Source organism: Naegleria lovaniensis, assembly GCF_003324165.1.
Source record: "Naegleria lovaniensis strain ATCC 30569 chromosome Unknown tig013, whole genome shotgun sequence".
In the NCBI taxonomy this organism is placed as follows: domain Eukaryota; phylum Heterolobosea; class Eutetramitea; order Acrasida; family Naegleriidae; genus Naegleria; species Naegleria lovaniensis.
Window position 1 is genome coordinate 376643 of NW_025407836.1, and position 23604 is coordinate 400246.

The 23604-nt window shown below is 35.8% G+C and overlaps 18 protein-coding genes across 18 annotated transcripts; 10 read left to right on the forward strand and 8 right to left on the reverse strand.

Moving 5' to 3' along the window:
* Positions 1-14: 14 nt before the first annotated feature.
* C9374_002011 (uncharacterized protein) lies at positions 15-879 on the forward strand (the record flags this gene model as incomplete). Its single annotated transcript, XM_044691383.1, has 2 exons — positions 15-48; positions 110-879. 2 exons carry the CDS (start codon positions 15-17, stop codon positions 877-879), a joined length of 804 nt encoding a protein of 267 aa, XP_044550968.1.
* Positions 880-1114: 235 nt separating this feature from the next.
* C9374_002012 (uncharacterized protein) lies at positions 1115-1837 on the forward strand (the record flags this gene model as incomplete). The annotated part of the gene is made up of 1 exon (XM_044691384.1): positions 1115-1837. One exon carries the CDS (start codon positions 1115-1117, stop codon positions 1835-1837), a length of 723 nt encoding a protein of 240 aa, XP_044550969.1.
* Positions 1838-1885: 48 nt separating this feature from the next.
* On the forward strand, positions 1886-2355 carry C9374_002013 (uncharacterized protein; the record flags this gene model as incomplete). The annotated part of the gene is made up of 2 exons (XM_044691385.1): positions 1886-2009; positions 2126-2355. The coding sequence occupies 2 exons, from the start codon at positions 1886-1888 to the stop codon at positions 2353-2355; spliced, it is 354 nt and encodes a 117-aa protein (XP_044550970.1).
* A 149-nt stretch (positions 2356-2504) lies between these two features.
* C9374_002014 (uncharacterized protein) lies at positions 2505-3521 on the forward strand (the record flags this gene model as incomplete). Its single annotated transcript, XM_044691386.1, has 1 exon — positions 2505-3521. The coding sequence occupies one exon, from the start codon at positions 2505-2507 to the stop codon at positions 3519-3521; it is 1017 nt and encodes a 338-aa protein (XP_044550971.1).
* Positions 3522-3614: 93 nt separating this feature from the next.
* C9374_002015 (uncharacterized protein) lies at positions 3615-4660 on the forward strand (the record flags this gene model as incomplete). Its single annotated transcript, XM_044691387.1, has 2 exons — positions 3615-3825; positions 4059-4660. The coding sequence occupies 2 exons, from the start codon at positions 3615-3617 to the stop codon at positions 4658-4660; spliced, it is 813 nt and encodes a 270-aa protein (XP_044550972.1).
* Positions 4661-4847: 187 nt separating this feature from the next.
* On the reverse strand, positions 4848-5183 carry C9374_002016 (uncharacterized protein; the record flags this gene model as incomplete). Its single annotated transcript, XM_044691388.1, has 1 exon — positions 4848-5183. The coding sequence occupies one exon, from the start codon at positions 5181-5183 to the stop codon at positions 4848-4850; it is 336 nt and encodes a 111-aa protein (XP_044550973.1).
* Positions 5184-5233: 50 nt separating this feature from the next.
* On the reverse strand, positions 5234-5944 carry C9374_002017 (uncharacterized protein; the record flags this gene model as incomplete). The annotated part of the gene is made up of 1 exon (XM_044691389.1): positions 5234-5944. The coding sequence occupies one exon, from the start codon at positions 5942-5944 to the stop codon at positions 5234-5236; it is 711 nt and encodes a 236-aa protein (XP_044550974.1).
* A 345-nt stretch (positions 5945-6289) lies between these two features.
* C9374_002018 (uncharacterized protein) lies at positions 6290-6802 on the forward strand (the record flags this gene model as incomplete). Its single annotated transcript, XM_044691390.1, has 1 exon — positions 6290-6802. One exon carries the CDS (start codon positions 6290-6292, stop codon positions 6800-6802), a length of 513 nt encoding a protein of 170 aa, XP_044550975.1.
* Positions 6803-8007: 1205 nt separating this feature from the next.
* On the forward strand, positions 8008-9254 carry C9374_002019 (uncharacterized protein; the record flags this gene model as incomplete). Its single annotated transcript, XM_044691391.1, has 7 exons — positions 8008-8081; positions 8135-8223; positions 8277-8322; positions 8374-8490; positions 8562-8583; positions 8724-9037; positions 9080-9254. The coding sequence occupies 7 exons, from the start codon at positions 8008-8010 to the stop codon at positions 9252-9254; spliced, it is 837 nt and encodes a 278-aa protein (XP_044550976.1).
* A 210-nt stretch (positions 9255-9464) lies between these two features.
* On the reverse strand, positions 9465-10313 carry C9374_002020 (uncharacterized protein; the record flags this gene model as incomplete). Its single annotated transcript, XM_044691393.1, has 1 exon — positions 9465-10313. One exon carries the CDS (start codon positions 10311-10313, stop codon positions 9465-9467), a length of 849 nt encoding a protein of 282 aa, XP_044550977.1.
* A 98-nt stretch (positions 10314-10411) lies between these two features.
* Positions 10412-14706, forward strand: C9374_002021 (uncharacterized protein; the record flags this gene model as incomplete). Its single annotated transcript, XM_044691394.1, has 7 exons — positions 10412-11641; positions 11685-12080; positions 12149-12341; positions 12458-12502; positions 12552-12828; positions 12987-14049; positions 14095-14706. The coding sequence occupies 7 exons, from the start codon at positions 10412-10414 to the stop codon at positions 14704-14706; spliced, it is 3816 nt and encodes a 1271-aa protein (XP_044550978.1).
* A 4-nt stretch (positions 14707-14710) lies between these two features.
* On the reverse strand, positions 14711-15007 carry C9374_002022 (uncharacterized protein; the record flags this gene model as incomplete). Its single annotated transcript, XM_044691395.1, has 1 exon — positions 14711-15007. The coding sequence occupies one exon, from the start codon at positions 15005-15007 to the stop codon at positions 14711-14713; it is 297 nt and encodes a 98-aa protein (XP_044550979.1).
* A 795-nt stretch (positions 15008-15802) lies between these two features.
* On the reverse strand, positions 15803-16336 carry C9374_002023 (uncharacterized protein; the record flags this gene model as incomplete). The annotated part of the gene is made up of 1 exon (XM_044691396.1): positions 15803-16336. The coding sequence occupies one exon, from the start codon at positions 16334-16336 to the stop codon at positions 15803-15805; it is 534 nt and encodes a 177-aa protein (XP_044550980.1).
* A 68-nt stretch (positions 16337-16404) lies between these two features.
* On the reverse strand, positions 16405-17376 carry C9374_002024 (uncharacterized protein; the record flags this gene model as incomplete). Its single annotated transcript, XM_044691397.1, has 1 exon — positions 16405-17376. The coding sequence occupies one exon, from the start codon at positions 17374-17376 to the stop codon at positions 16405-16407; it is 972 nt and encodes a 323-aa protein (XP_044550981.1).
* A 180-nt stretch (positions 17377-17556) lies between these two features.
* Positions 17557-18879, reverse strand: C9374_002025 (uncharacterized protein; the record flags this gene model as incomplete). Its single annotated transcript, XM_044691398.1, has 1 exon — positions 17557-18879. One exon carries the CDS (start codon positions 18877-18879, stop codon positions 17557-17559), a length of 1323 nt encoding a protein of 440 aa, XP_044550982.1.
* A 185-nt stretch (positions 18880-19064) lies between these two features.
* C9374_002026 (uncharacterized protein) lies at positions 19065-20488 on the reverse strand (the record flags this gene model as incomplete). The annotated part of the gene is made up of 3 exons (XM_044691399.1): positions 19065-19415; positions 19464-20389; positions 20452-20488. The coding sequence occupies 3 exons, from the start codon at positions 20486-20488 to the stop codon at positions 19065-19067; spliced, it is 1314 nt and encodes a 437-aa protein (XP_044550983.1).
* Positions 20489-21214: 726 nt separating this feature from the next.
* On the forward strand, positions 21215-21916 carry C9374_002027 (uncharacterized protein; the record flags this gene model as incomplete). Its single annotated transcript, XM_044691400.1, has 1 exon — positions 21215-21916. One exon carries the CDS (start codon positions 21215-21217, stop codon positions 21914-21916), a length of 702 nt encoding a protein of 233 aa, XP_044550984.1.
* A 70-nt stretch (positions 21917-21986) lies between these two features.
* C9374_002028 (uncharacterized protein) lies at positions 21987-23259 on the forward strand (the record flags this gene model as incomplete). The annotated part of the gene is made up of 3 exons (XM_044691401.1): positions 21987-22607; positions 22748-23031; positions 23076-23259. 3 exons carry the CDS (start codon positions 21987-21989, stop codon positions 23257-23259), a joined length of 1089 nt encoding a protein of 362 aa, XP_044550985.1.
* Positions 23260-23604: the final 345 nt, after the last annotated feature.

Consider the following 23604-nt stretch of genomic DNA (forward strand, 5'->3'; position numbering starts at 1 on the left):
AAAACAACTTGATCATGTTCTTTGGTAAAGACCTTCTCTCAAAGAAAGGTAGAGTAATTTAGCCTTGCTTACTATTCTTTGTTGAGCATGACATCCATCCGAATAATAGAACCTATTGGATTGCTATGGCTAGCCGGTACTATTGGAAAGCGTTGCAAGCTTACAAAAAAGAAGATATTGCTCGTTGATATTCCAGCACTGGCTGATGAAATCATATCTAAGGGAAAGAAAATTAGTAGCAATACTTCAAATCATGTGGTTGACTCTAGCAGTCAATCGATACGGAAAGAGAATGCTGGATATACTCTTCGTCTATCAAGTACTTTGCTACTTGGTATTGTGGTCATTTACAATAAGAGAACACAATTCTTGCTATCGGAAGGTAACAATATGATACAGAGGGCAAGACAAATACATGTTGCACTTGGAAGTGGTGATGATAACACAGTTCTCGACCCTTCCAAGAAAAACATTGCTCGCTTTGAAGCAATTACAATGAAACCTCTTGATCATTCCATAGAGGTGCTTGATCCATTACTTTTATTGAATGATCAAGAGTTTGTCAGCAATTGGTACAAACTAATTGGAGCCAATGACAATGGAGAGCTTATTGCTTCCAGCCTAGATCAAAATACTTCAACTGAGACTATTTCTGCACTTGGGTTTGAGGTGGTTAACGTGAACAGCAATCCTTTTATTTCAAACATTGTTACTCATCAAGAAACCCCTACAAATGTGACTGGTATGGCACTTAATGATGATATCTTTATCACAGGTGTTGACATTTTTGGCGATTCTGACCTGATTAACATTACCGAAAATACTGCCAGTCCAAGATGCTTAACCATTCAGACATTGGTGGATTTGACGATGGAATAGGATTTGCACCACAAGAGACTATTGTACCAGAGTCCAATTCAAAGAAAAGGAAGAGAAGAGAAGGACATATCATCATTGATGAAGAAATTCAGGTGCCCAGCGATAAAATGAGAGCAATGATTGAAGATTGTTCTTCCATTCTTACCGAGAGGCCAAGTTGCAATGGACTTTTAACTCTACCTCGTTGGACGAAGCTTTGAGACATCTGGGCCAAGGCAAGCTTGACAAAAGTACAATGGATAGATTATTCTATTTCATGCCTTGTGGTTATGATCCTTCTAACATACAATTTAATCATGATTTTGAGCATGTGTTTATGAGAAATTACAAAAAAGTGAAAACTGGACCGACATTAGAAGAAAATCTGCATGTTACTACAATACAGCAAAATACTGAAAACAATGTAAACGACTTGGGTATCATGGATATTGGAGGACTTGATGTAGATATTGAATATCCAAGATCAGATGCAAATGTTATTGAAGAAAATGGGACCGACGAATTGGCATCTATTCTGTTGGAAGAAACTGATTTGAAGACAGTTATTTCACCAACTAAAGGACTGAACGTATCCTTTGCAGCTCAACACAGGTCCCCAGAAAAACATCCACCTCAGCCAATTGACGCTGCTGATGATCTCATTCAATTTTTGGAAGACCTTAATAATGAGGAGCATAGGAACAACATACACAGCAACTCCATGGTTAGCAAAAGTTGGAACATGCTTGCCTATCTACAGAAAAAGAGCGAAGAAGAGAGACAGTTGTGTCAAAACACAAACGAACAAGTATTTCTGAGCTTTGACAAGATTATTCGTGAAGGAAATACAAAAAACTCCAAACGTTTGAGGTATAAGGCAGCTCAAGGGTTTTATCAGCTTTTAGTTCTCGCTTCTAACGGCCACATTGAAATTGAAAGCCTGGATAGAATTGTTGTTCGGTCCACCATTATGGAGTAATTGTTGTACTGTGTTCAAATAAAAATGTGAATTTCAAACTCGAAAAAAATGGGTAAACAAACGAGCAGCAGACTCACCAAGAAGAAGAAAGTGAACATTATCAAAAAGAAGAAGGAAAAGGATAGAAAGATTAGAAAAGCAGCCAAGAATGGTATCGCTCTCCCAAGAAATAGTAAGTATATGATATTCCGAAGCATATAATCGTCATTATCGTTCGCGTTGTTGAATTAACATGTCATCACGACAATATCAACAACAATAATTCTTCTATGCTTTCATTATAAAAAGAGTTAAAGAAGGATCTCGGAATTCCAAATCTTCTTCCTGATAAAAAACAAATTCTTGAGAAGATTTATCAAAAACGACAAGCCGAAAAACAAGAAAAGAACGAATTAAAGGCCATAAGAAGATTGAAAAAGAACAACGCGAACAAGAAACTAACAGACTCTCCGAGATGGCTCACCTTCAATATTTGGCTCAACGTAAACAAATGGAATTTAATGCTAAAGAAGAGTTGATGAGGGACAACCAAGAAGATTCCTTTGATGCAAGAGACATTAAAACGGCCTCTCTTTCAACTGCATCGAAACGAGCATACTACAAAGAATTTAATAAGGTCGTTGAAGCTTCCGATGTGATCATTGAAGTATTGGATGCAAGAGATCCAATGGGATGTCGATGTTTGAATATCGAAAAGGCCATTTTATCAAAACACATGAATAAGAAGATTATTCTCTTATTGAATAAGATTGATTTGATTCCACGTGAAGTTGTCAGACAATGGCTGGATTATCTCAGAAAGGAATTTCCAACAGTAGCATTCAAATCCAACACTCAAAAACAATCTAAAAATCTTTCTCAAGGTAGCACAGATGATATGAAAGGTTGTTTGGGAGCAGATACATTGATTCAATTACTAAAGAATTATGCAAGAAGTGAAGATATCAAAAAGACAATTACTGTCGGTATTATTGGGTATCCAAACGTTGGAAAGTCTAGTGTTATTAACTCTCTAAAGAGACAAAAAGTGGCAGTAGTTGGTTCTAGACCTGGTGTCACAACATCAGCAAAAGAAATTCAACTTGATAGTAACATCAAACTAATCGATAGTCCAGGTATCATTTTCTCTTCCGCTTCATTAGATTCAGATGTCATTCTTCGTAACGCAGTAAGAATTGAACAATTAGAAGATACTGTGGAACCTGTGAGAATAATTTTAACAAGGTGTAAACCAGAAAGATTAATGGCAAAATATTCTATTTCAACATTCACATCAGCTGAAGACTTTTTAACTCAAGTTGCAAAACAAAGTGGTAAATTATTGAAGGGAGGAAAACCAAATATTCAAGAGGCAGGAAAGATAGTTTTGAGAGATTGGAATACAGGTAAAATACCTTTCTATACACTCCCTCCTAAGAGAGCTGAAAATGTTGTTGACCAATTCAACATGGACAATGCTATGATGCAAATTGATGACTCCAATGTTTTGAACAAATTGACCACCAGTGTGAACGATCCAACAAATAATTTCATTCCAATGGTTGCCTCAAAGCCTATTGAAGATGATGTACTTGTCACTGTCGATTCAGATGACGAAGATGGAGATGAAGAAATGGGAGAAGGTGATGAACAAGAACTCGAAGATGAGGAAGATGGCTCAGATATTGAGGTTGACGAAGATTAAATACGCACAGTTTGCATTTATTGAAAATGTCTTACTCGAGTAAAATCATCGTATTATCAAAGTGTGAATGCACAGCAACATTCAAACGAAAAAATGCAAGCGCCACTGGTCGATCCTCCTGCTGATATGATGAATCCAAATCAGCATAAAGAACCTCCTCCGATTGTTCCTGCTGGATTTCTTCTCTTTGTAGTTGTATTAATTATTGTTCTTCAATTTCTTGTTCAATTATGGAAGAAATATCATCGATATTCATTTGTAATGACCAGCTTCTTTTTAATGTGGCTTTTCCCAGGAATATTTTGTGTGTTTATTGGAGGATTAACACAATACTCTCGAATGATGATCGTTTGGACAGTATATTCAATATTTACAATATATTTGGGATATTTATCGTTGCGGAAGGCTTTATCTCCGAACACTCCAAAGAAAGTCTATGTTTGGTTTTACACGGTTTACAAATTATCCCATTTTTCTGTAATATTCGGAACCGTTCTTTTGGGATTAGAATTATTCTTTGGTTATATTCACTCTTAGTGAAATATATTTTGATGGACTCAAGTTTTGGAAAGTATTTATTCCCAAGTCCTGAAGTTTTAATTTTCTATGGACTCTATTTTGGAGTGTTAGTGAGAGATTGTGGTGAATTGTGTTCGAGTGCCATTAATGCATCACTGGAAGCTGATAGAAATAAGTTTTACATGTCTCATTCTCAACTAGAGCATGTGTGTGGAATTTGTAATCAAGAGTTGAGGGTTGATACTAGTTTAGATTTTGAAAGTGCACATTCTGGTGATTTGGACGCTCCTTTCACAAGAAGAATTACTGATGATGTAACCATACCTTCAGAAAACAAACGAAAAACAACACAAGAGACCAAGGTTCTATCATGCGGTCATAAATTCCATGAATTTTGTGTTTATGGATGGCTGATTATTGGTAAAAAGAGTACATGCCCAATATGTAAGGAAAATGTAGATCCAAAACAACACGATTTGCTCCAAACTCATCCTTGGAAATCAGACTCAGAGTTCTATATCGGAGTGTTAGATCTTACGAGGTATTTTGTCGTGTTCAATCCAATCATTCTTATTGTGATTCAACTCGTCGTGATGATATTCTTCAAGTTTTATCAGTAAACCTGGTAAGGATTATTATTTATGGTTAGAATTTGTATTTATTGAATCAACATTTTTAGTGTTGAAAAGCAGTTTTGATTTGGTGGTGTCCATCCTCCAAAACATGAAAATTATTGAGAGAAAAAATTGTAAATTCAAAATTAGCAATGTGAATGAATTGGTGCTCGAATATTGGCACTGCAATCTATCAAAATTCAAACTCTTCCTCTTTGATCGAATTCGCCCATTTCTTCAATTCTTCACATTTAGCTTCATATTCTTGTTCGATTTGTAAAAGTCTTCTTCTCATTCTCCACTCACTGATTCCATTGTAAATAGTCTCAACCATCAAACAGCAAGCACCAACAGGTATCAACACTGGCATCTTGACCAATGCCAATACCATCAACGAACCCAAGAATCCACTCATGGCCGTACATGCTAAAAAGAAGGGACTCATCAATCGTTGTGGAATTAATGTGCCATCGAGTTTATGAGCGTGTTTCCATCCCAATCCCATTGGAACTGCACACAACCAACCCATCGATGAAAATATTTCTCTAAATGGAATGCATCGTGAAGTGGTAAGTGTTTTCATTGTACTGAGAGAGGAGTGTCTTGCTGGCTGGATTTCTCCTCCATTAAGACTCTCTTGCTCAACAAGAGCTGTTGTTGAGATGGCATTGGCTTAATATCATAACGTTGTCGAATTCTTTCATGAATTAATGGAATGGCAACACGATGAATGATTTTCGATTCCTTTTCAAGAAAATATTTCCACGATTTACAGACCAAACGAAGGGACAACATTTCGTGAAGGAGTAAAAACGACATTGTGTCATTGGATGAAGCTTGTGTGCTGTCCGTTGTTAGGATCGATCCTAATCTCTCACCACGACGACAAGTTGCAAGTTCTTGTCGTTGCTTCAATGTTCCGAAATAAAATTCAAAAACGATGGAGAGAATGAGAGATTCATGTAATAACGAGTTGTTGTGTTGTTTGCGTGGATGAAAGTATCTACTCTCTGCATGATGAAGAAGAGAAAATGTTGGAATCGACATTGTCAATATTTCTTCTTTCTGTTGTTGTTGAAAATTTTCTTCGATACTGTCAAGGGACGGAATAATTCTTGGAATCTTGCAATCTTGATGATGATTCCAATGAGAATCATGGTGAGTCATTTCAGTTAGGGAGAAAGGTGTGACTGGACCTGAATTGAATTCATTATTGTGGTTATCAACAGCAGTGATGGAATGTTCCATGAAAATTGTGTCTGCTGTTGGCAGCTGACATGAATGAGACATTTTTTGTTTCGTCGTCAAGATCGTACAAAAAGAACGTGCGTATTGAGCGGACCGCTTCATAGGATGGAAAGTCATGAAGTAGTTCCAAAACAGGTAAAAAATGCAGAAAAAATTTCACATGCCAATTTCAGTTAGCAACTGTTTCAGGACTGAAAAGTCGATCGAAGGAACACTCTCGCTGGCGTTTTGGATTTTTTGGTGTTTATCCTTGTCGAAAGACTTCATATCTTGTTTATCATTTTCACATTTTACAAAAAAAATGGCCAGACAAGAAAACTTTTTGAAAACACAACGTTTAGAGTTTTTTACATGGAAAGAAAGTGATTTATCACAAGCTCTTGAATTATGGGGCAATCCAAGCGTTACGAAATTCATTTCGCAAAATGGAATGACTCCGGAACAAGTTTCCGAACGGCTTGGGAAAGAAATTTCAATGCAAGACAATATCAAGTTCAATATTGGCCTATGAAATTATTGGTAGATACAAGCGTAAATTCCGAGCAAGGTGATGATGAAAGAGAAATTATTGGTTGTTGTGGGTTAAGACCTTACGATCTTGATCATCATATTTACGAAATGGGTATTCATTTAAAAGAAAAGTATTGGGGAAAGGGTTATGCTCAAGAGGCTTGCCTAGGAGTTATGGAATATGCTTTCAATAATACCATTAACTTGAATGTGAGCTCATTGTTTGCAGGACACCATCCCGATAATACCTCCTCTGCACATTTGTTGAAAAAGCTTGGTTTTCAATTTACTCACAATGAGTATTATGCTCCTACGGGATTATTACATCCGTCTTATTTGATGAAAAAAGATGAATATTTTAAGCAACAGGAAGTCCATCGTCATGATTGAGTGTGAGTAGAGAATATTTACGCCGCGAGGAGTATGATGTCAGATCTGTTTTGAACTGGAGGATTATATATTTATTATATAATCGATTTTTTTGTACATGGGTGATGAATGCCAATGTAAATTTAAAACTTTTGTTTTGGATGAACATCTGTAGCCCAAGCTACAACTGAACCAAAAACTTTCTAATATGGAAAGAGGAAACATGGCTCCTGTTTCCTCTTTAAATCCAAGCCATCTTTGGATTTAGATCATTGATTCTTAGCATTGAGTTGATATCAAATTTATTGAATTATGGTAAAATAGCCTTCCTGACGATATTTGAACAAAAGATCACAAGATAATAAGCATTACGTCTGAAATTGATGTTGGGATATTTTGAAGTGGACGAAACGCAAGATCCATGGAAAAACAAACTTAAAAAACTTGTACTACTTGCTTGCACTAATCACCAAGCACCACCGCGGAGAAAACATACTATCATGATGAATGAACACTGTGCTGATCGGAACACTCCAGATCAGTGTCTACTGCAAATAGATCCTCCATACTGTCAATGCTGTTGTGACCGAGACACATCCTTATTGGAAAACAGTTGCCAATGCACACACTTTATCATTTCCTCTACCATTGAAAGCAGTCTGTTCATTTCCTTGTGTCGACATCTTCGGCTCATTCCCCTCATATTCCAATTACTGTTACACTTTTTAATTTTTGGTATCTTTTATTTCATATGTGAGAGCAGTACGAATGCATTCATCATTACTTTTTTTCACTTGCATTTTGCATGATGGCTGAATGTTTGAATGAAGTCATGACAGCCTTAGAAAATGCAAATTGCAAACTACTTTCAGCGTTAAAGAATAGAAAACAACTCCTTTGTCAAATTACACAACAGATTAGGACGGCATGCACGGCAAGTGTTGGAGGTATAGAATTACTCAAGTACTCTTTGTTAAATCAGGAAATTAATTCCTATCATCAAGAACTGATAGATATTATGGAAACTTCGAACTCGATACTGTTGAGCGTTGCTGAAGAAATTTTACTTGATACAAAATATGAGCATGCTGACAGGATTGCTAGAATAAATCAATAAGGAGTTTGAGTCGATTCATGATTAACTGCTGTCTCATGAATCTACATCTCCTTATTCGAGAACCACCTCTTGTTGCAAATTCGATTCAAATACAAAAAAAAGCCTAAAAATGTATTCCGATGATGATCGTTGCACCATTCTAGATAACTTTCAACATGGCTCAACTCAGGGAATATCACAGAGGTAGGTGATTCACTACGAGGTGCACTGATTGTGGATTTTCGGAATGGAATTAGTGCTGATAACAAGGTTACCAAGGATCTCATGCAAATTATTGAGTTGTATAATTCAGTAAATGGATCATTTACGCATACCTCTCCGATTGGTACGTTTTTTGCCATCGTATGAGGCATTGTATCATTTACAAATTTGTGATAGCGGATGGAAAAGTAATTCTAGTTGGCGATAGTATGGTTGGAAAAACGTAAAGTATATTGGTGATTTGTGTCAATGATTATCAACTAATTTTTAATAGCTCTTTATTTGTGAGAATTATTAAGAATGTGTTTAGTAACAATTATCGCCCTACAATCGGCATGGACTTCAACATCAAAAAATACAAAATTTTAGATATTCCTTTTTCTGTAGTGCTGTATGTTTTTGAAGTAATGAAATGGTCAACCAATGCATTTTGTATTATGAATGTGAAAATCTTTAAAACAGATGGGATACAGCTGGTCAGGAGGTGAGGTGAGTTGGTGACAAGAGTTGCAAAATTTTTTTTAAATTGCAATAGTGGCAAATAATTTTCATGACCTTGTTCAAGTTTTTCCTTAGAGATTTAAAAGGTTGGTATTCAATATTTACTTGCCACTGCTTATATAGCATTTTATTAGTCTTTCTACTTCTTACCATCGTGGAGCTAGTGCGTGTATTTTAACCTTTGATTTGAATAGCCCAGAAACACTTCATTCCATTAAAAATTGGTACAACCAAGTGAAGGCATATGCAGAAGAGCCCAATATCAAGTGGTATTTGGTGGGCACAAAATGTGACCTTGTAAAGCATGTAGATGAACGAGAAGTGAAACAAATTGCAGAGGAGCTCAAAGCAGAGTATTGGGAAGTTTCTTCTAAGGATGGCATTAATGTTGAAAAATTGTTCAACCGAGTTGCATTTATTGCGTGGAAAGATAAGCTGTAAGTTTACCAAAAGTTCAAATCATTACTCAATCAAATCAGAGAGAAATGGAAAGAGGCAAACACTGTCCAAGAAAAGAAAGAAGAAAATCAATCGCAAGTTCATATCGTTTTAAAACCTGGAGAAAAACCAAATCAACCTACTCAACCAGGCACTAGTGGTGGCACATCTACTACTGGCGGTGGGTCGAGCACTCAGCCATCCTGTCCTTGTTAACTTGTAAATTTTACCCTTTCTATTAAATTTTGTAATCTAGATATTACTTGGAAAATATTAGTTCTGTATTTCTGATTTTTAAAAATCATGATCGCAAGATAGATTGATAGAGCAAATACCACTATGAACAGTGTATATTTTTGTCGTTGTGTCAAATATGAAAAATGAATCAGCTTCTAACACTCCAAGGAACATAATAAAGCAGATCAGTCATTGAACAAAAATTACAAAACATACATTTGTCTTGTCAACTGCTGCTATCAGCAACTGGTAACTTGAATCTATATTTTCCACCAGTTGTTTGGTGTCTGAGTTACAGGTGGATAAAATTATTTCTCTAATTTCTTCAAGCGAGTAATTTGGATTCTGTAATTCTTTAACACATTCTTCAAGTTCTGCAATTTTCTTTTGCTTTTCTTCGAATAATGTTCGTAACGTATGCGTTTCGTTAATCAAATATCGCTCTAGCTCAACGCATTTAGTTTTAAGATCACCAATTTTGATTACTTCCACCTCACCTGGTTGTGGCAGTGTATTTTCATCACTTGAAGACACTGACTTCTTTTCCAGTGCAGTAGTATTCATTTTGTTAATCAAGGCAAATGAAATGACATCATCATCAGTTTCCAAATTTCTCGTGTGATCTTCAGGATTATTCACTTCTTTCAACCAATTTTTCCATTCATCACTCAATTCTTCACTTTCCTCATCCTCAATGCTTTCCAAAATTTTGATCAAGTATTGCTTTTTAGCTTCAATCGAGTTCATCCCTTTCACTCGCACCCATGATTCCCATTTCATCTTTTCAGTAAATTGAAACCAATAGGGTTTTGTGTTGGTAGGACAATCTCCGATCGTTGCTTGTTTGTAATAGGCATACATATCCATCAAATCATCCGTTAACAATTCAAAAGGAAAAGGTTTTTTGGGAGAGCCATCTTCATCCTCAATTAAACCACTATTTAACAATTTTTTAAAATTATTTTCAATGAGATGATGATCATCCGTTGTATCATCTTGAACAACAGCACCTGTTGTGGGTGATGATGATTCGCTCATGATCATCATTAAAATATTTTTCGTTTTGAAAGTGGAAAAAATAATCTGTTGATGAAAAGAAGAAGCGACTCACACACCTCATCCATTCAATTCGGTACATGGAAAACAGTAAATTGAAAATTATTTGTAAACAATTGGAAGAATATTATTTCAGTGAGAACCAAGTACAATGCAGAGTAGTAGTAACACAACAAGGATCGGAATGTCAAAATTCAAAACAACACTTTTGGAAGTTATTAAACGAGTATGAGAAGGACCTTTTAGATTTTGTAAAAACAACAACGATTAATTCAGAAAATGCTGATGTAATTTTACAATTTATATTTTTCTCTCACTTTTGTGGTTATCACGAGTTGGTTCGGAATATTCTTGATCATACCAATAGGCAAAATTTGCAGAATTTACTCGTTTACTCTTTAGGAAATTACTGTTCATCAAATGAAATAGACAAATGTGAGCTATTGCGTACTTCATTCGTTTCAACAAAGACATCTCTTTTTGGATTGACGAACAAGAAAACCAAAGAATGTATTATTGACAGTATATTTTCAAAAGGAGAGAATAGATTTGTGTTTCGGTTTTTAAAACTCTTTTTCAACGAGGAACATGATCTTTCCAATATTGACATTTACTCTGTTTTTAAATCTATTCTCAATAGTGTTATTGTTTGCAAAAATGATGAAGCTAACAACAAACGAAGAAAAACGGGGACAAATACACCCATTTCAAGATATAACAACTATAAGTTTAATTTAAGGGAAATTATTTGTTTAAGTGATCACACCAAAATTCGTCAGTTTTTACTTGAAACAATCCTTTCTGTGATATTTTCAGAAACAATGCCGGAGCAATTGCAACTTCTGTGTCCACCTTTATTGGAACATGAGATTTTAAACGATGAGGAAATGCAGACCTACATGCTGGAATGGTTTGGAAAAAGAGACACTGCTACCATCCTGCAAATATTTAATTCTCTTTCTGTAGTGCAGCAATCACTTTTGAATGCCATGAACTCTAGGTCATCTCTTATACTCATCCAATCACACTCGTTCAAAACCAAAATTATGGAACGATTTTCAAGTATTTTCTTCTCAGAAGAGGAAATTTTGTTGAAGAAAATTGACTCCTCAAACAATGACAACGAACTCATTTTGCCCTTGTTAGAAGAAAAGACTGTCCATGAACTGGTTTCTTTATTAGAATGTAGTATGAGACATGTGGGAGAAGATTTATCTTTGGGCACTTTATATTCAGCGTGTTGTCTGATTCAACGTTTGTGTCACGATCATAACACTTCTGAGAGCGAGCTAGAAAGTTTGTTACAAAAGGTATGTATTGTGGTAGATCGATGCGTCTCTAAAGGGAATTTAGATACGACTGCAACTGATGGTATATGTTGGTTATTGTGTGAAAGAATATTGTGAATGCTATAGAGAAGCAATACACTCTACAACGACTTTAACCTTGCCACCACCGAAGATCATGCGAAAGGACTCAATTTATGGTCTACTTTCGCTAGTCAACAAGATCCCAGGAGTATTTTTTGACACATCAACCGGTAGTACTCCTTCTTCCGATATTTCCATGATGCCTTTACCTCAAACTATTGCGGAACTACTTTCTAAAATTTATTTATTTACAAAAGTATTGGAATATGAAGGGTGTTGTGAAGTGGTCAAAGACTTGTCTGAAAAAATTCTTAAACTCATTGACTATTCAAACACTGATCTTATGAATAACTATTTAACCATTGACGACATCAAAGAGGTAAGTTTGGCAACTAATGTAAGATTATTGAACTATAACGTATATATTTACAAAATATTAACAAATAGATATTTTCTGCAGCACTAAACATTGTGTATTGTATTGTTATGGAGCATGAACATCCTATCAAAACACCTGCAACTAAAGAGCAGCGAGATCTCATCAAAACAATTGCATCTCTATTTTTAAAAGAGGAAGGATTAGATATTTCAATAGCAATTGTCGATTTTCTCAATTATTTATTATACACTATTCACAAGAGTAGTGAAAATATGACTGAACCAAAGATTGCTTCTGAAAAATCATGTATCTCATTCCACGACTTGCTGTGATTCGTGAGAGATCTGAAATTGTATTATTCGAAAGCGCACAACAAGGAATATTTAAGGCCGTTGCACCTCAAGCTCTCTATTTTCTATGTGGTAAGTATGTTAATGACTTGTCAATTCCACAGCAACGAATGAATGTCAGTATTAATGAACAAAATACTTGAGAAGAATCAACTTCAGAGTTTGGATTGTAAAACTATATATTCTATCATCAATTTCATAGGAGCCATTATTGAAGCTCATGCTCACCATTTCAGTTCAACTCTTGCTCAAGATACCGAAAACAAAAAGACCCTTTGTTTTCTTTTTATAGATGAATGTCTTAAAGTAGTGGTCTATTATTATTCTCAAGCAATTCCTTTGTTTGAAAAAGTCATGAAGGAATCGAATTTAAGCCATCTCTCTCGCTACGATTTAATGTATTTGAAAGCAAGTTGGCTAGCCATATCCTTCTTTTGTCCCTTCACTTTAAAGCTGCCATTAACAAGAAAAGTGGAAGTGCTTACCGAATTTGTTGCTAAAAAACTACCCACTGAAAGAATTAATCCCAATGATGAAACTGCATTACAACAATTAGAATCTCCATCACTGCTAATTCTCTTCTACCATTCTCTTATTTGCGAAATTTATTTTTTATTATTTCCTATGAACATTCAACAGTTGGCATCAAATTATTGGCTGGCATGGAAAAGATGAACCGCATGGCTGTGGATTTTTCCAACTATCTCAATAGCTTTATTAGTATTGCTTCAGATGCTAATGGTGCTAATGGTGGAACAAACAAAATAGACATTAACATTTCAGTGAGTTTATGTAAAGTCATTTTTGGAATATTTGAACAATACATTCAAGCAAAAGACAAGAACACGCTCTCAAGATTTGAGAATTGGCCAAAATTTGTTGACACGACGCTTCAACTCTTTGATCCTTCCTTAGTGACCGTGTTAATTTCTTCTCTTCGGAAAGTTTATTACGAAATTGTAGATATTGACAGCGTGGTATGGCATTTATTGGAAAAACTTTCACTAGGTGACCTTTCTTCTCATCCTTATGTCCACTTTTTGGAAGTGTTGGAAAAAACAAACGAACAAGGGGTGAATTTTATGACAAAATATAACTCAGTCATTGTGTTGGAGAGGGCCTTTAAAAACACAACACCGTTACTTCTCTCCCAATCGAGATCAGACATGATTGATACTGTTCTTAACTTTTGCAAAAATCATCGTGTCTTGTACAGATTATTAGGACTGGTGAATGTCAAGGCAGTTGCTGATGACTTGAAAGAGGAAAGTTTGATGAACTATTTCAGTTATTATGAAAGTCTATTAGGAACTCTATATCCACTTTTATCCATGATTCCAATGAATGAAGAATATGCAATGGAGTTTGTATCTAGAAGCCAAGTACCCAAGTGCCTCATTGTCTTCCTTCAGAATAATCAAAAGCACATTATCAAGAAGCATCCAAAATTGTTGGCTTGTATTTTCAAACTCTATGAAAAATCTCTACAAATATTTATCACATTTGCTAAATTGAATCCTACCCATCAGAAATTGGAAGAGACAAGGAATGATCTATTCTCAAAGACGTTTGTGTTCATTGTGAAATTTTGCTTTGAGAGAATACAGCCAGCCAATCAGGTAAGTTTCAAGTTCACTTGTTGAAATTCACTAAATATCATGTAGCAAACATTCTTTTGGAGTAGACCTGATGATGAAGAGAGAGAAGTACCATACTCTTTTGTTAATATTTTAAAAGCCATTACGGATGCAGCAACAAATACAGCAATCCCAATCATTGCTACATTATTCAAAGATTATCTTCAAACTCTCAAGGAGACCAATGTGAAAAATATTCTTCAAAATGTTGAATTGTCATCATCAATGTATCAGCAGAAAGTGAAGTCCATACTGTTGAAATTGTCACCCGATTCAAACAAACCATTGACCACAACACTTCCGCAAATTGCGAATTCTTCCAATATTAGTGCTAGCGCCACTCTCAAGGCATACTCTAAATTTCCATCCTTTGCTAAACCACAAAATACTGATCAAGCTCATTCACCTATGCAACAAGCTCCGAACGCTGCTCAAAAACAAGTAGCAACAACAGGAACCTCTTTGGTACCAAAGTCATCCTCACCAAGTAATAGTGGTACCACTCCTCCAACAACCACTGTGTCGGATCAAATAAGCCAGTTTTTGCACCGCCTTCACGACAAGTATTCCGTCCACCTCCACGAAAGCAATGATGATCTACAACCTGTAAATACCATGAAATTATTGTTTTCTTTGTAAATTTCTACTTTTTGCGTTTTTTCGTTTGATGATTGCTGTTGCTCACTTCTCCTTGTGATAACTTTTCAATTTCTTGCTTGGCTGTGTAGTAGAGTTTGGAAATATTCACTCGTAACTGATTATTTTCCTTCTCTTTCTCTTTTAATTTTGTTTGAGTGTCATGTAATTGTTTTTCTGTTTGTTCAAGCTGCAAGCGCAATCTCTCAATTTCTTCTTTTAAATTCTCAATTTCCGAATTAGTGGATGGTTGTTGCAAAACATCACTGTAAAAATCCTCTTCTCCTTCCTCGCTTTTAAACATTTTTTTGTGATTGTATCGAATCCAGCTTGCCGATCGGCAAAGACAAATGGAAGGACTGTACTCAAAAACTGACAAAATATTGTAAAGAAACTATAATTACAAAATTGGAAAAGCTTGGAATGCCAAAATGGATATTAAGGAATTCAATATATCCTACATCAGAGTTCAGAATACCTTAAAATAAGAATAGCATTCCATACATTAATTTAACAGTATGTTCTGAAGGGGTGAAAGTTATTGGACTTGAACTATTGAGGGCTTTTGACAAATCCTCAGCCGATCGTGAACGAGTTGTGTTGAATCAGCATTGAACTTGTCCCAAGGGGACTTTACATCAGGATGGCTTGTTCAGGTCTGAAGAAAACAAAGGACCATGTCCATAATCATTGATCATTGAAGACAAACAATTTAACAAACGACTGTCAATTCTTGAACATGCTACAGAAGAGAATACTTGTCCTGTAAACGTTCAAACTTGGGTAAACTATAAACAATAACATGTTTAAACAAAAATAAACAAAATAAACACGTTCAAACTAATTCAAACGTTTAATCTTGTTCAAACGTTTAAACGTTCAAACGAAAATTAATTTCTAAAGAATTGGAATTTCTTCCTATTTGTCACCGTTTTCATTTTGCATTTTGTAGGGAAAGAAAATAAGTATCGAAGATTTTTGGATCCAAAATATCGAAATCGTAAATCATCCTGTTTGGCATCCAAGTCAATGTCAATAATTAATCATTTAAAAATTATTGATATGAATAGTTCTAAGACTTTAGGGGTTGAGGCCCTCACTATTGAATGACACTTTTTAGGGTCCATGTGTCAGTAGGAGGGATAGAATCACTGGAATATGATTGGGAAATATCAATACGACTTTTCAACTTCAAAAGTTCTTTTTTTTCATGTTCCTTAAACTGTTTGTAACAATCGGATAAAATGATCGTGTGAATAGTAATTCCCTTATTTTCCATATCTTTCAACACTTGGACAAGGTCTGGATAGTACTTGTTTGCATACACGCGATGAATGACCAAATCATTTCTAAATTTAGGAATGGTAGACCTAATCCACGAAATGTCATCATCTAAATCAAATGAGTGCAACAATACAATCCGATCAAAATATTGATCTTCTACACCTGGAAGACAACTCAGTAGGATATTTCTTCCACACACAGGAAGACCTGTTTCCGTTAAATCCAAATCATGGTTCAATAATTTAAAAGATCTCAACGCAATCAAATTATTTCCATTTACAATCTCTATATCGGCCAAGTCACTGGTATGGTCCGAAACGAATCGAGAGGCATTCTTTAGAACCATCATGAAACCAAAGCATTTCGAGAGAGAACCAAAGATCAATTTTTTGAGAGGGACATTCTTTCTACGCTTAATCAACCAATAATAGGACCAGAAATCCCACTGTTCATTATTATGGATGAATAACGTGTCAAAATTTGTCTCGAACGTCCCATTGTTGGTATTTCTTTTTTCAATAATTTGTGAAGAAGAAAGGTGTTCCGACCATTTTCAGGATGTTCATGAAAATAGTTGAAAATTTTGGAAATAGATGAAATGTTGGTAAATCCTTGATAGGTCTTGAATAATCGTTGTATGAAAGAAACGACATCCACACTCAATGAATCATGTAACACAACCGTGTCCTGTCTCACCATTTTTCCTTGATTAGGTAATGTCAAGTGACTGATCCATGAAAAATTTGTAGAATAGTGTAAAAAGTAGTATAATCTTTTGCAAGTTAATGAAATGGAACGCATTTCTCTTGGAAATATCAAATAGGACAATACATGACTTAGAATGTCATCATTCAACCAAAGTGGTTCTTGTGAATAATTCTCTTTGAAGGGAATGGCTTGAACTTTTGGTTTTTTTCTGACAAGTTCTTGAATTTGATTGGAAATTTCCAAATCCACACAATCCATACAAATATTTTCCTTTTTCATGGGTACGACTAAATATAAGAGTTCAGCGAGACGTTCACCCAAAAAATCATTCAATAACTGATTGGTTGATTTTTTGAATTCTTCCAAATTTAACAAACTTAATAATTCACAATTTCGATCGAAATAAGTCCAAAGAACTGAGAGAGCGCTTCGTCTTTCCTCAGCATGATCATATCTTGACATGAAAGGAGTCTCTTTCAATACCGTTTCCATGTGCAACCAATTTTCAGATACAATGTCATACATGTCGGATCGATGAGTGATTTGTTGCAGTTCCTGGTTCATCATTGTAGTGTTTTCCCGATGATCGAACGGAACGGACAAGGAGATTCTTCTCTTGTGAAAATAGAAAAAGATCAAATCATGCACTAATTCAATAGCAATCGATTGCATCGAGAACATTTTAATTGTGTCCAAACATGGACAAAACACAACGTTCCATCGTGGTGTGAGCAAAGTGGGTTTTGACACAGACGGCATCTATTTCTCAGTGAACACATTTTTTTATTGTGCGCAAGTTCTCATGTTCCTCTCGAAAAGAAATGTTTTTACAGTGTGTGACAACATTTGCGTGGTATTGAATTAATTCAATCTCTCTGCAAATATTTGGTTCATGTCAAATTTGATAAAGGTTCTTTGATAAGCAAACTTTGGCCCTGGCAAACCGTTTTGTCTCTCATTGGCAACATAAACTTGATTTTTAGCAAAATCAAATACAGCAGCTTGAACATCACCAGTGGCTGCATTGGCCATAATTTGAATTGCATTCTCAACATTCAATTGACCATAATATCGTTGTAGCAATGCTCCCAAACAGTATTGATGGGTAGGTTGTGGATGTTTATCCCAATAGACAATATTTTGCAATGCTGGATGTTGTGGATAAGCTGGTTGAGTCATCCAGTTATAAATATTGAGCTTCTTAGCACTGTATTCAACACCTCTAAATTGACCCGTCTTGGAATCACCAATACCAACGTGAATAGAACAAGTTCTATCAGTATTGACAAGTCCAGTCAAAGCAGAATCCAAATCAAAAGCAAATTGTAAAGTGTCACGCAATGCAAAGGTCCATGGCTTTCCAATTCTTGAGTTATATTCAGGATGTTCCAACCAGACTTTTTCAGAAATACCAATACTGGAATTGCTGTATCCTGTGATTGATCCAATCAAGCCACAATATCCAATATTAGCAAAAGTATGAGAATTGGCTTCACTTGGGTGGTATACAATAAATGATTTGCAACTTCGAACTGGAGAATTCACATCCCAATCCAAAGCTCTAATCTGCAATAAACTGCCATTCATACCTTGAGCAGTGGCAGATCCCCAAGCACCAAACATTGAACATCCAGCTTGGATAATCTCTGGAACATAATTCATTCGAACAAAGTGCATGAAAGGAATTCCACTTCCATCAGCGAGACCTTTCATTTCATCAATGTATCTTTGAGGAACATAGGATTTAGTAAATTCATAATTAAGATCAAGAGCAGCCTCCAAGCCAAATTTCACAATGTATTCAGCCCATTCTCTTGGTAACTTGTCCAGAATAGTGGCATTCACAATGAAATCATCGAGATACTTTTCAAAGGCTGGCACTAACTGATTTAATTCAGTCTTCATCAATTGACCATAGGCACGTCCCATTTCATAGGCTGTTCCATAGATATGTACAAGATGAATCGAGTCATCTCCGTTGCCTGCCAGATATCGTTTACCATTGGTTGTGGATGAAATAAATACAGGAGGCTTGGTATAGATGGTATTTGAGTTTGGTGCTCCATCACAATCTGAGAAGCCTCCGAGAACCACAGACGATAGAGTCATGATGATCATCATGGTGGCCATGCCAATAACAAGCAAGGCTTTGACCGAATGGAAGGTGTGGTTACGGATGGACATTTTTTCGAATTTCGTTGTGGAACAGACAAGGTTGGTTTTGTAATCATGTCCGATCCATGGTTTTTCGAAAAGAAAACTGAGAAGTGCTTCATTGAAGAAAACCACGTTTTATAACTGAATTGCAGATGGTCAGTCACTCCATTCACCAATGAAAAACCTCAAAGATCACGTTTCAGCTTTGGTTATTAATTGATTGTACGCTCCACACGCAGCCACAAGGAACCACTCCCTTTGACAAGATAAAATTCTTTGAATGATTGAATAGTTAGTGTTTCATGGAACGCAACGACTCGACTTAAATCTTCTACAATAAATTCATCATTTCCATTGAGTGAAATTTCCAAATGAGTATCTGTTGTGAAGAGAATGATTTGAGTTTCTTTGGAATCATTTGCTTTCACTTTGTAATAGATTGTTTCAGCACCAAGGGTTTCATTTGTTATTTTAATTTCTTCCACTGAGAAATTGGATAAGGGCAAAACGGTTGTGAAAAAAAGAATATCCTCTAAGGATCTCAAACAGAGAGTGGGATTATTCTAACAGTAATATTATTGGAGTGATTAATAATATTTTCTTCTACTTACCTCATCAAGCTCAAGAGGTGTAATTCTTTGCATTCCGTTTTGTGTGGACAAGTACAAGTCATCTGTTCCCACGTTGCTAACATTTTGAAAAACTCTAACATTGATCTTGTCGTGAAATAAAGAGGTCATAGATGAATCCAAGGATGCAGATCTAGCTAAGACAGTCACATTAGAATTGATCATTGGTACAACAACTTTTTGATTCTTATTTGATAATGATAAATGCACAGTATTGTGGTGATAAATATTGTACTGTTGCTGAATGAGTTTTAACACCGAAGGAGGTGTTATCGTGGCTAATTGTTGTCGTAATGGATGTACTTCAATTGTGAGCTTTTTCTTGGATAAAGGTATTGGTGGTAAGTGGAATTTAGCCAGCTCCACCCGTTCAACATCTACTTCAGTACTCGACTTGTTGAATGGAGGTGGACACTTTTTAATTGGAGACGGGTCGTATAAACTATTTACCGTAGTGTTATTCACTTTCTCTGTTGTTGTGTTGCCATCTTTAATGGAATCTGTCATGTCCACTTCTAGTAAATCTTTTTCGGCATCAATATCTTGTAATGAGCTTAACATGGACGAATTGCCATCTTTTGTACTATTTTCATATTCCAAATCCACAAAATCATCAGTATTTCTTGAATCATTATTATCACATTTTGATGTATTGACAATTGATGGAGTCTCTTTTGGAGTCAACACATTGTCTCCACTACCAACAGCATCATGGAAAAAGGTCATTGCTCCAAATGTAGAGAATGAAGAAATGCTCAGTTCTGACTTGGGTGTTTGGCTATACTTTTCATGTAATTTTTCCAAATATTCTTCTTCACTAATGCTCTCGGAGCTAGCAGTCGTGGCGGTTTGCGTGGAAAGCGATGGTGTCGTGGTTGTTGGTTGATTTTGTGATTCTTCTGTTGTTACTTTAGATCCGAATCAATAATGGTATCATCTTTGCTTGGCGATTCGTTGATTGCCAACGGACTGGTTATGGATGATAAAGAATCTTCTTGTTGCGACATTTTTTTTGAGTGAAAAAGGAAATAACATGGTACGGACTCGAATTGGAGAGTTGTCCAGCTGATACTCCTTAATTGCATTCGCGTTCTATTTGCTTCAAAACCTTATTCCGTTGGACCTTGATCCGAAAAAGGGAATACAAGTTGTTGCGCTTGAAGATGGTTGTCTGTGGCACGAGTGCCAACTTTAACATTACCTCATTCATTTCATTACCGCCTCGTTCGGACTCTTTGGATGGATACAATTGAACGTTTCTCTGATCTCATCGTCATGACTAGTACCAACCGCCAAAAATTGTACAAAAAATTGCAACCAATGAATCAAAGCACAAACGAGTCATCCATTCTGGATGGAAGTAGCCTGACTCTTGATGATTCCTTAACGTTTTCAAACAAATTTGATTTCGAAGAAACAATTCGACAAATACAAGAGCAGAGTAAGAAAGTCAGCAGTCACTTGAATCAATACTCAAAATATTTAAATCCAAGCCCGATAGGTTATGAAGTTGATTCAAATACATTTACATCAATAGGAGCATCAAATAATCATCAAGCATCATCAGCAAAGAATAATGTTATTACTAATACAAAAACAAGTTCGGAACCCTTGCAAAACGACTCCAAGGACAGTCCGGTCCAAAAAAACACCTACAAAAGCCTTACAACCCCTAATGTTCAAGCGTAGCCGATCAGCGAATCAGTAAATCCTCCGATCCAATAGAGGCACTAATGAGAGATTTTAGAAATGAAGTAAGAGAAATCGATAATGCTATTCAGTCCGACACACCTACAAGCCTTCGTTTCAACAGCTCGGATTTTGGAGAAGGAGAAACACCAAGCTCAGAAGAACCAAGATCTCCCTATTTGTATCATTCTACATCAACGCCATTGTGCTCTGGAGAACCTAGCCTTAAAGCTAACAAGTTAAACACAGAAGCACTACCGTTACCTTCTTCTACTTTTAGACGAGGGGTATTGGAAGACGATAAATCCAGGAACAAAATTCACTCCACGACCAATATTTTCGAAAAGACCAACGACAAAGAACAAACACCTTCTATTTCACCAATCATTCATAACTCAAGAATGTCACAAGCATCTTCTCCAATCATTACTTTTTCAACATCTGAAAAGTCAAGAATGAGTGACACAGACACTAGGGACAGGAATTTATTTTCTCCTTCTCAAACTTTTTTGAATGTGCAAGAAACTTCATCAAAGCCATCTAATATTCTTAAAACTAACCCTCTCTCCTTTCATCCTCAACAAACATCCTCTGAAATGATACTTCGGCTGGAAAACATTCAACTTCGGGAAGAAATTTCAAAATTACAATCCACTGTGACCGCGTTGCAAACCAGGATGGATGGTATGGAAAAGAATATGAAACAATTGTTTGATTTTCTCATGCAGACAACCATGAACAAATAAATTCATCCCGCCAAACCTTTACCGCCATTTTTTGTTGTTACAAGTCTTTCATCAAATCTCATTAAAAAAAATGAACAACCTTGATGATATGGATTTAGACCATGCCATGACCCATGAACCAAACAGTGCCAATCTCTCAACGCTGGAAAAGAAGATTAAGGAGAAGAATCAACAGCTGAAGAAGGTAAGTGCCCCATTCATTACAATCACATCCAAGTATATCATGATCGGAACAGCTTTCAAAAGCATTCTATGCTCTTCAACAAGAAAAGAGAGATCTCGAAGAGTATTGTATTGTACTGGATCAGAGAATATGGAATTTCGTAAAGTTAAAGAACAAATGGATTTTCTGAAAAGCAAGGATGAAGATATTGCAAGGCAACATCAAAAACTATTGGAAAATGAGGAAAAACACATTCAAAAGTTGGAAAAAGATATTGAAAAACATAAAGAAGAGAAGAGGAAATTACAAGCAAAGATCAAAGATTACTTCCTTCCAGAGATTAAAAAACTCCAGACACTCAGTGCTAAACTTGAAAAAACGAATATCATGCAGAAAAATCAGCTGAAAGAATTAAAACATGAGCTCAAAGAGAAAATCAAAACGATAGAGAGAATGATTGAAGAAGCTAAACGAGATGAATCTCTTCAAAATATTCGTTTTTTACAAGATCAAAACTCAGTGCTACAAGTAGATCTGCATTCTATAAAAAGAAGCTCACAAAGAAAACCAGCAAATGCCAAGAGCAAGCTGAGGAGATTGCCTCGTTAAGATCGAGAATAGAAGAATTAGAAGATCAACTCCAAAGAAAGAGTGCATGGAACTCACAGACACAACTCTTTTACACTGAAAAGAAGGAACATATTGATGCTTTGAAGAGAGACAAAATGAGCCTTTCGAGACAGCTCAAGAAAGAAGGTAAAAAGGCCATGAAGAGAGAGGAAATTATCTCAGATCTTCTCGAAAGAAATTCCAAGTTGAGACAAGCATTTATCAGTTCAAGTATTCCTCCTCCTACTGTTGTAGATCATGTGGTCGAAAAATCCTTTTATGATAATGTTTCGAATCAACTTAAATTAATTCAACAACAACTGGATATGGATGTTGGATCCAGGTAAGTAATTTGAAACAGATGATCAATTCTAACCGAGCGTGTAGAGAAATAATTGACGCTCAAAATCTTGAAAAGGTAGTGGATGAAGTACCAATTACTTTCCCTTCTTCCCCTCCTCGATTTTCTGAAGAAAACGAAGAAATAACGAACTCTCTTCAAAATGAAAGCAACAGATTGCTTGCTAAATCCAATTTCCTTACCAATGAGTTCAAAGAAGTGAATATTTAATTCGAATGAAATGCTATTCCATGATGTTTGTTTTAACCAAGCCTTATTTAGAATTTTTGGCCTTCATTTGGAGAGCTTTGTTTTTCATATTTAGAGCAGCAGTATTCCTTGCATCAAGCTTTAAACAAGTATCCAAGCATTTTAAAGCTTCATCTGGTTCATGAATAGTGAGGAACAAAATAGCTCTTCTCAAATGAGCGTGAACAAACTTGGGCTCGAATTTCTGAACGATCTCGTCATAGTCGATAAGAGCTGCCGATGTGTTTCCTAAATCTTCGTTGCACATGGCCCTAATGATCAATAAAAGAGCAAGCGATACGTTGTTTTGTGAATTGTTATCCTTTA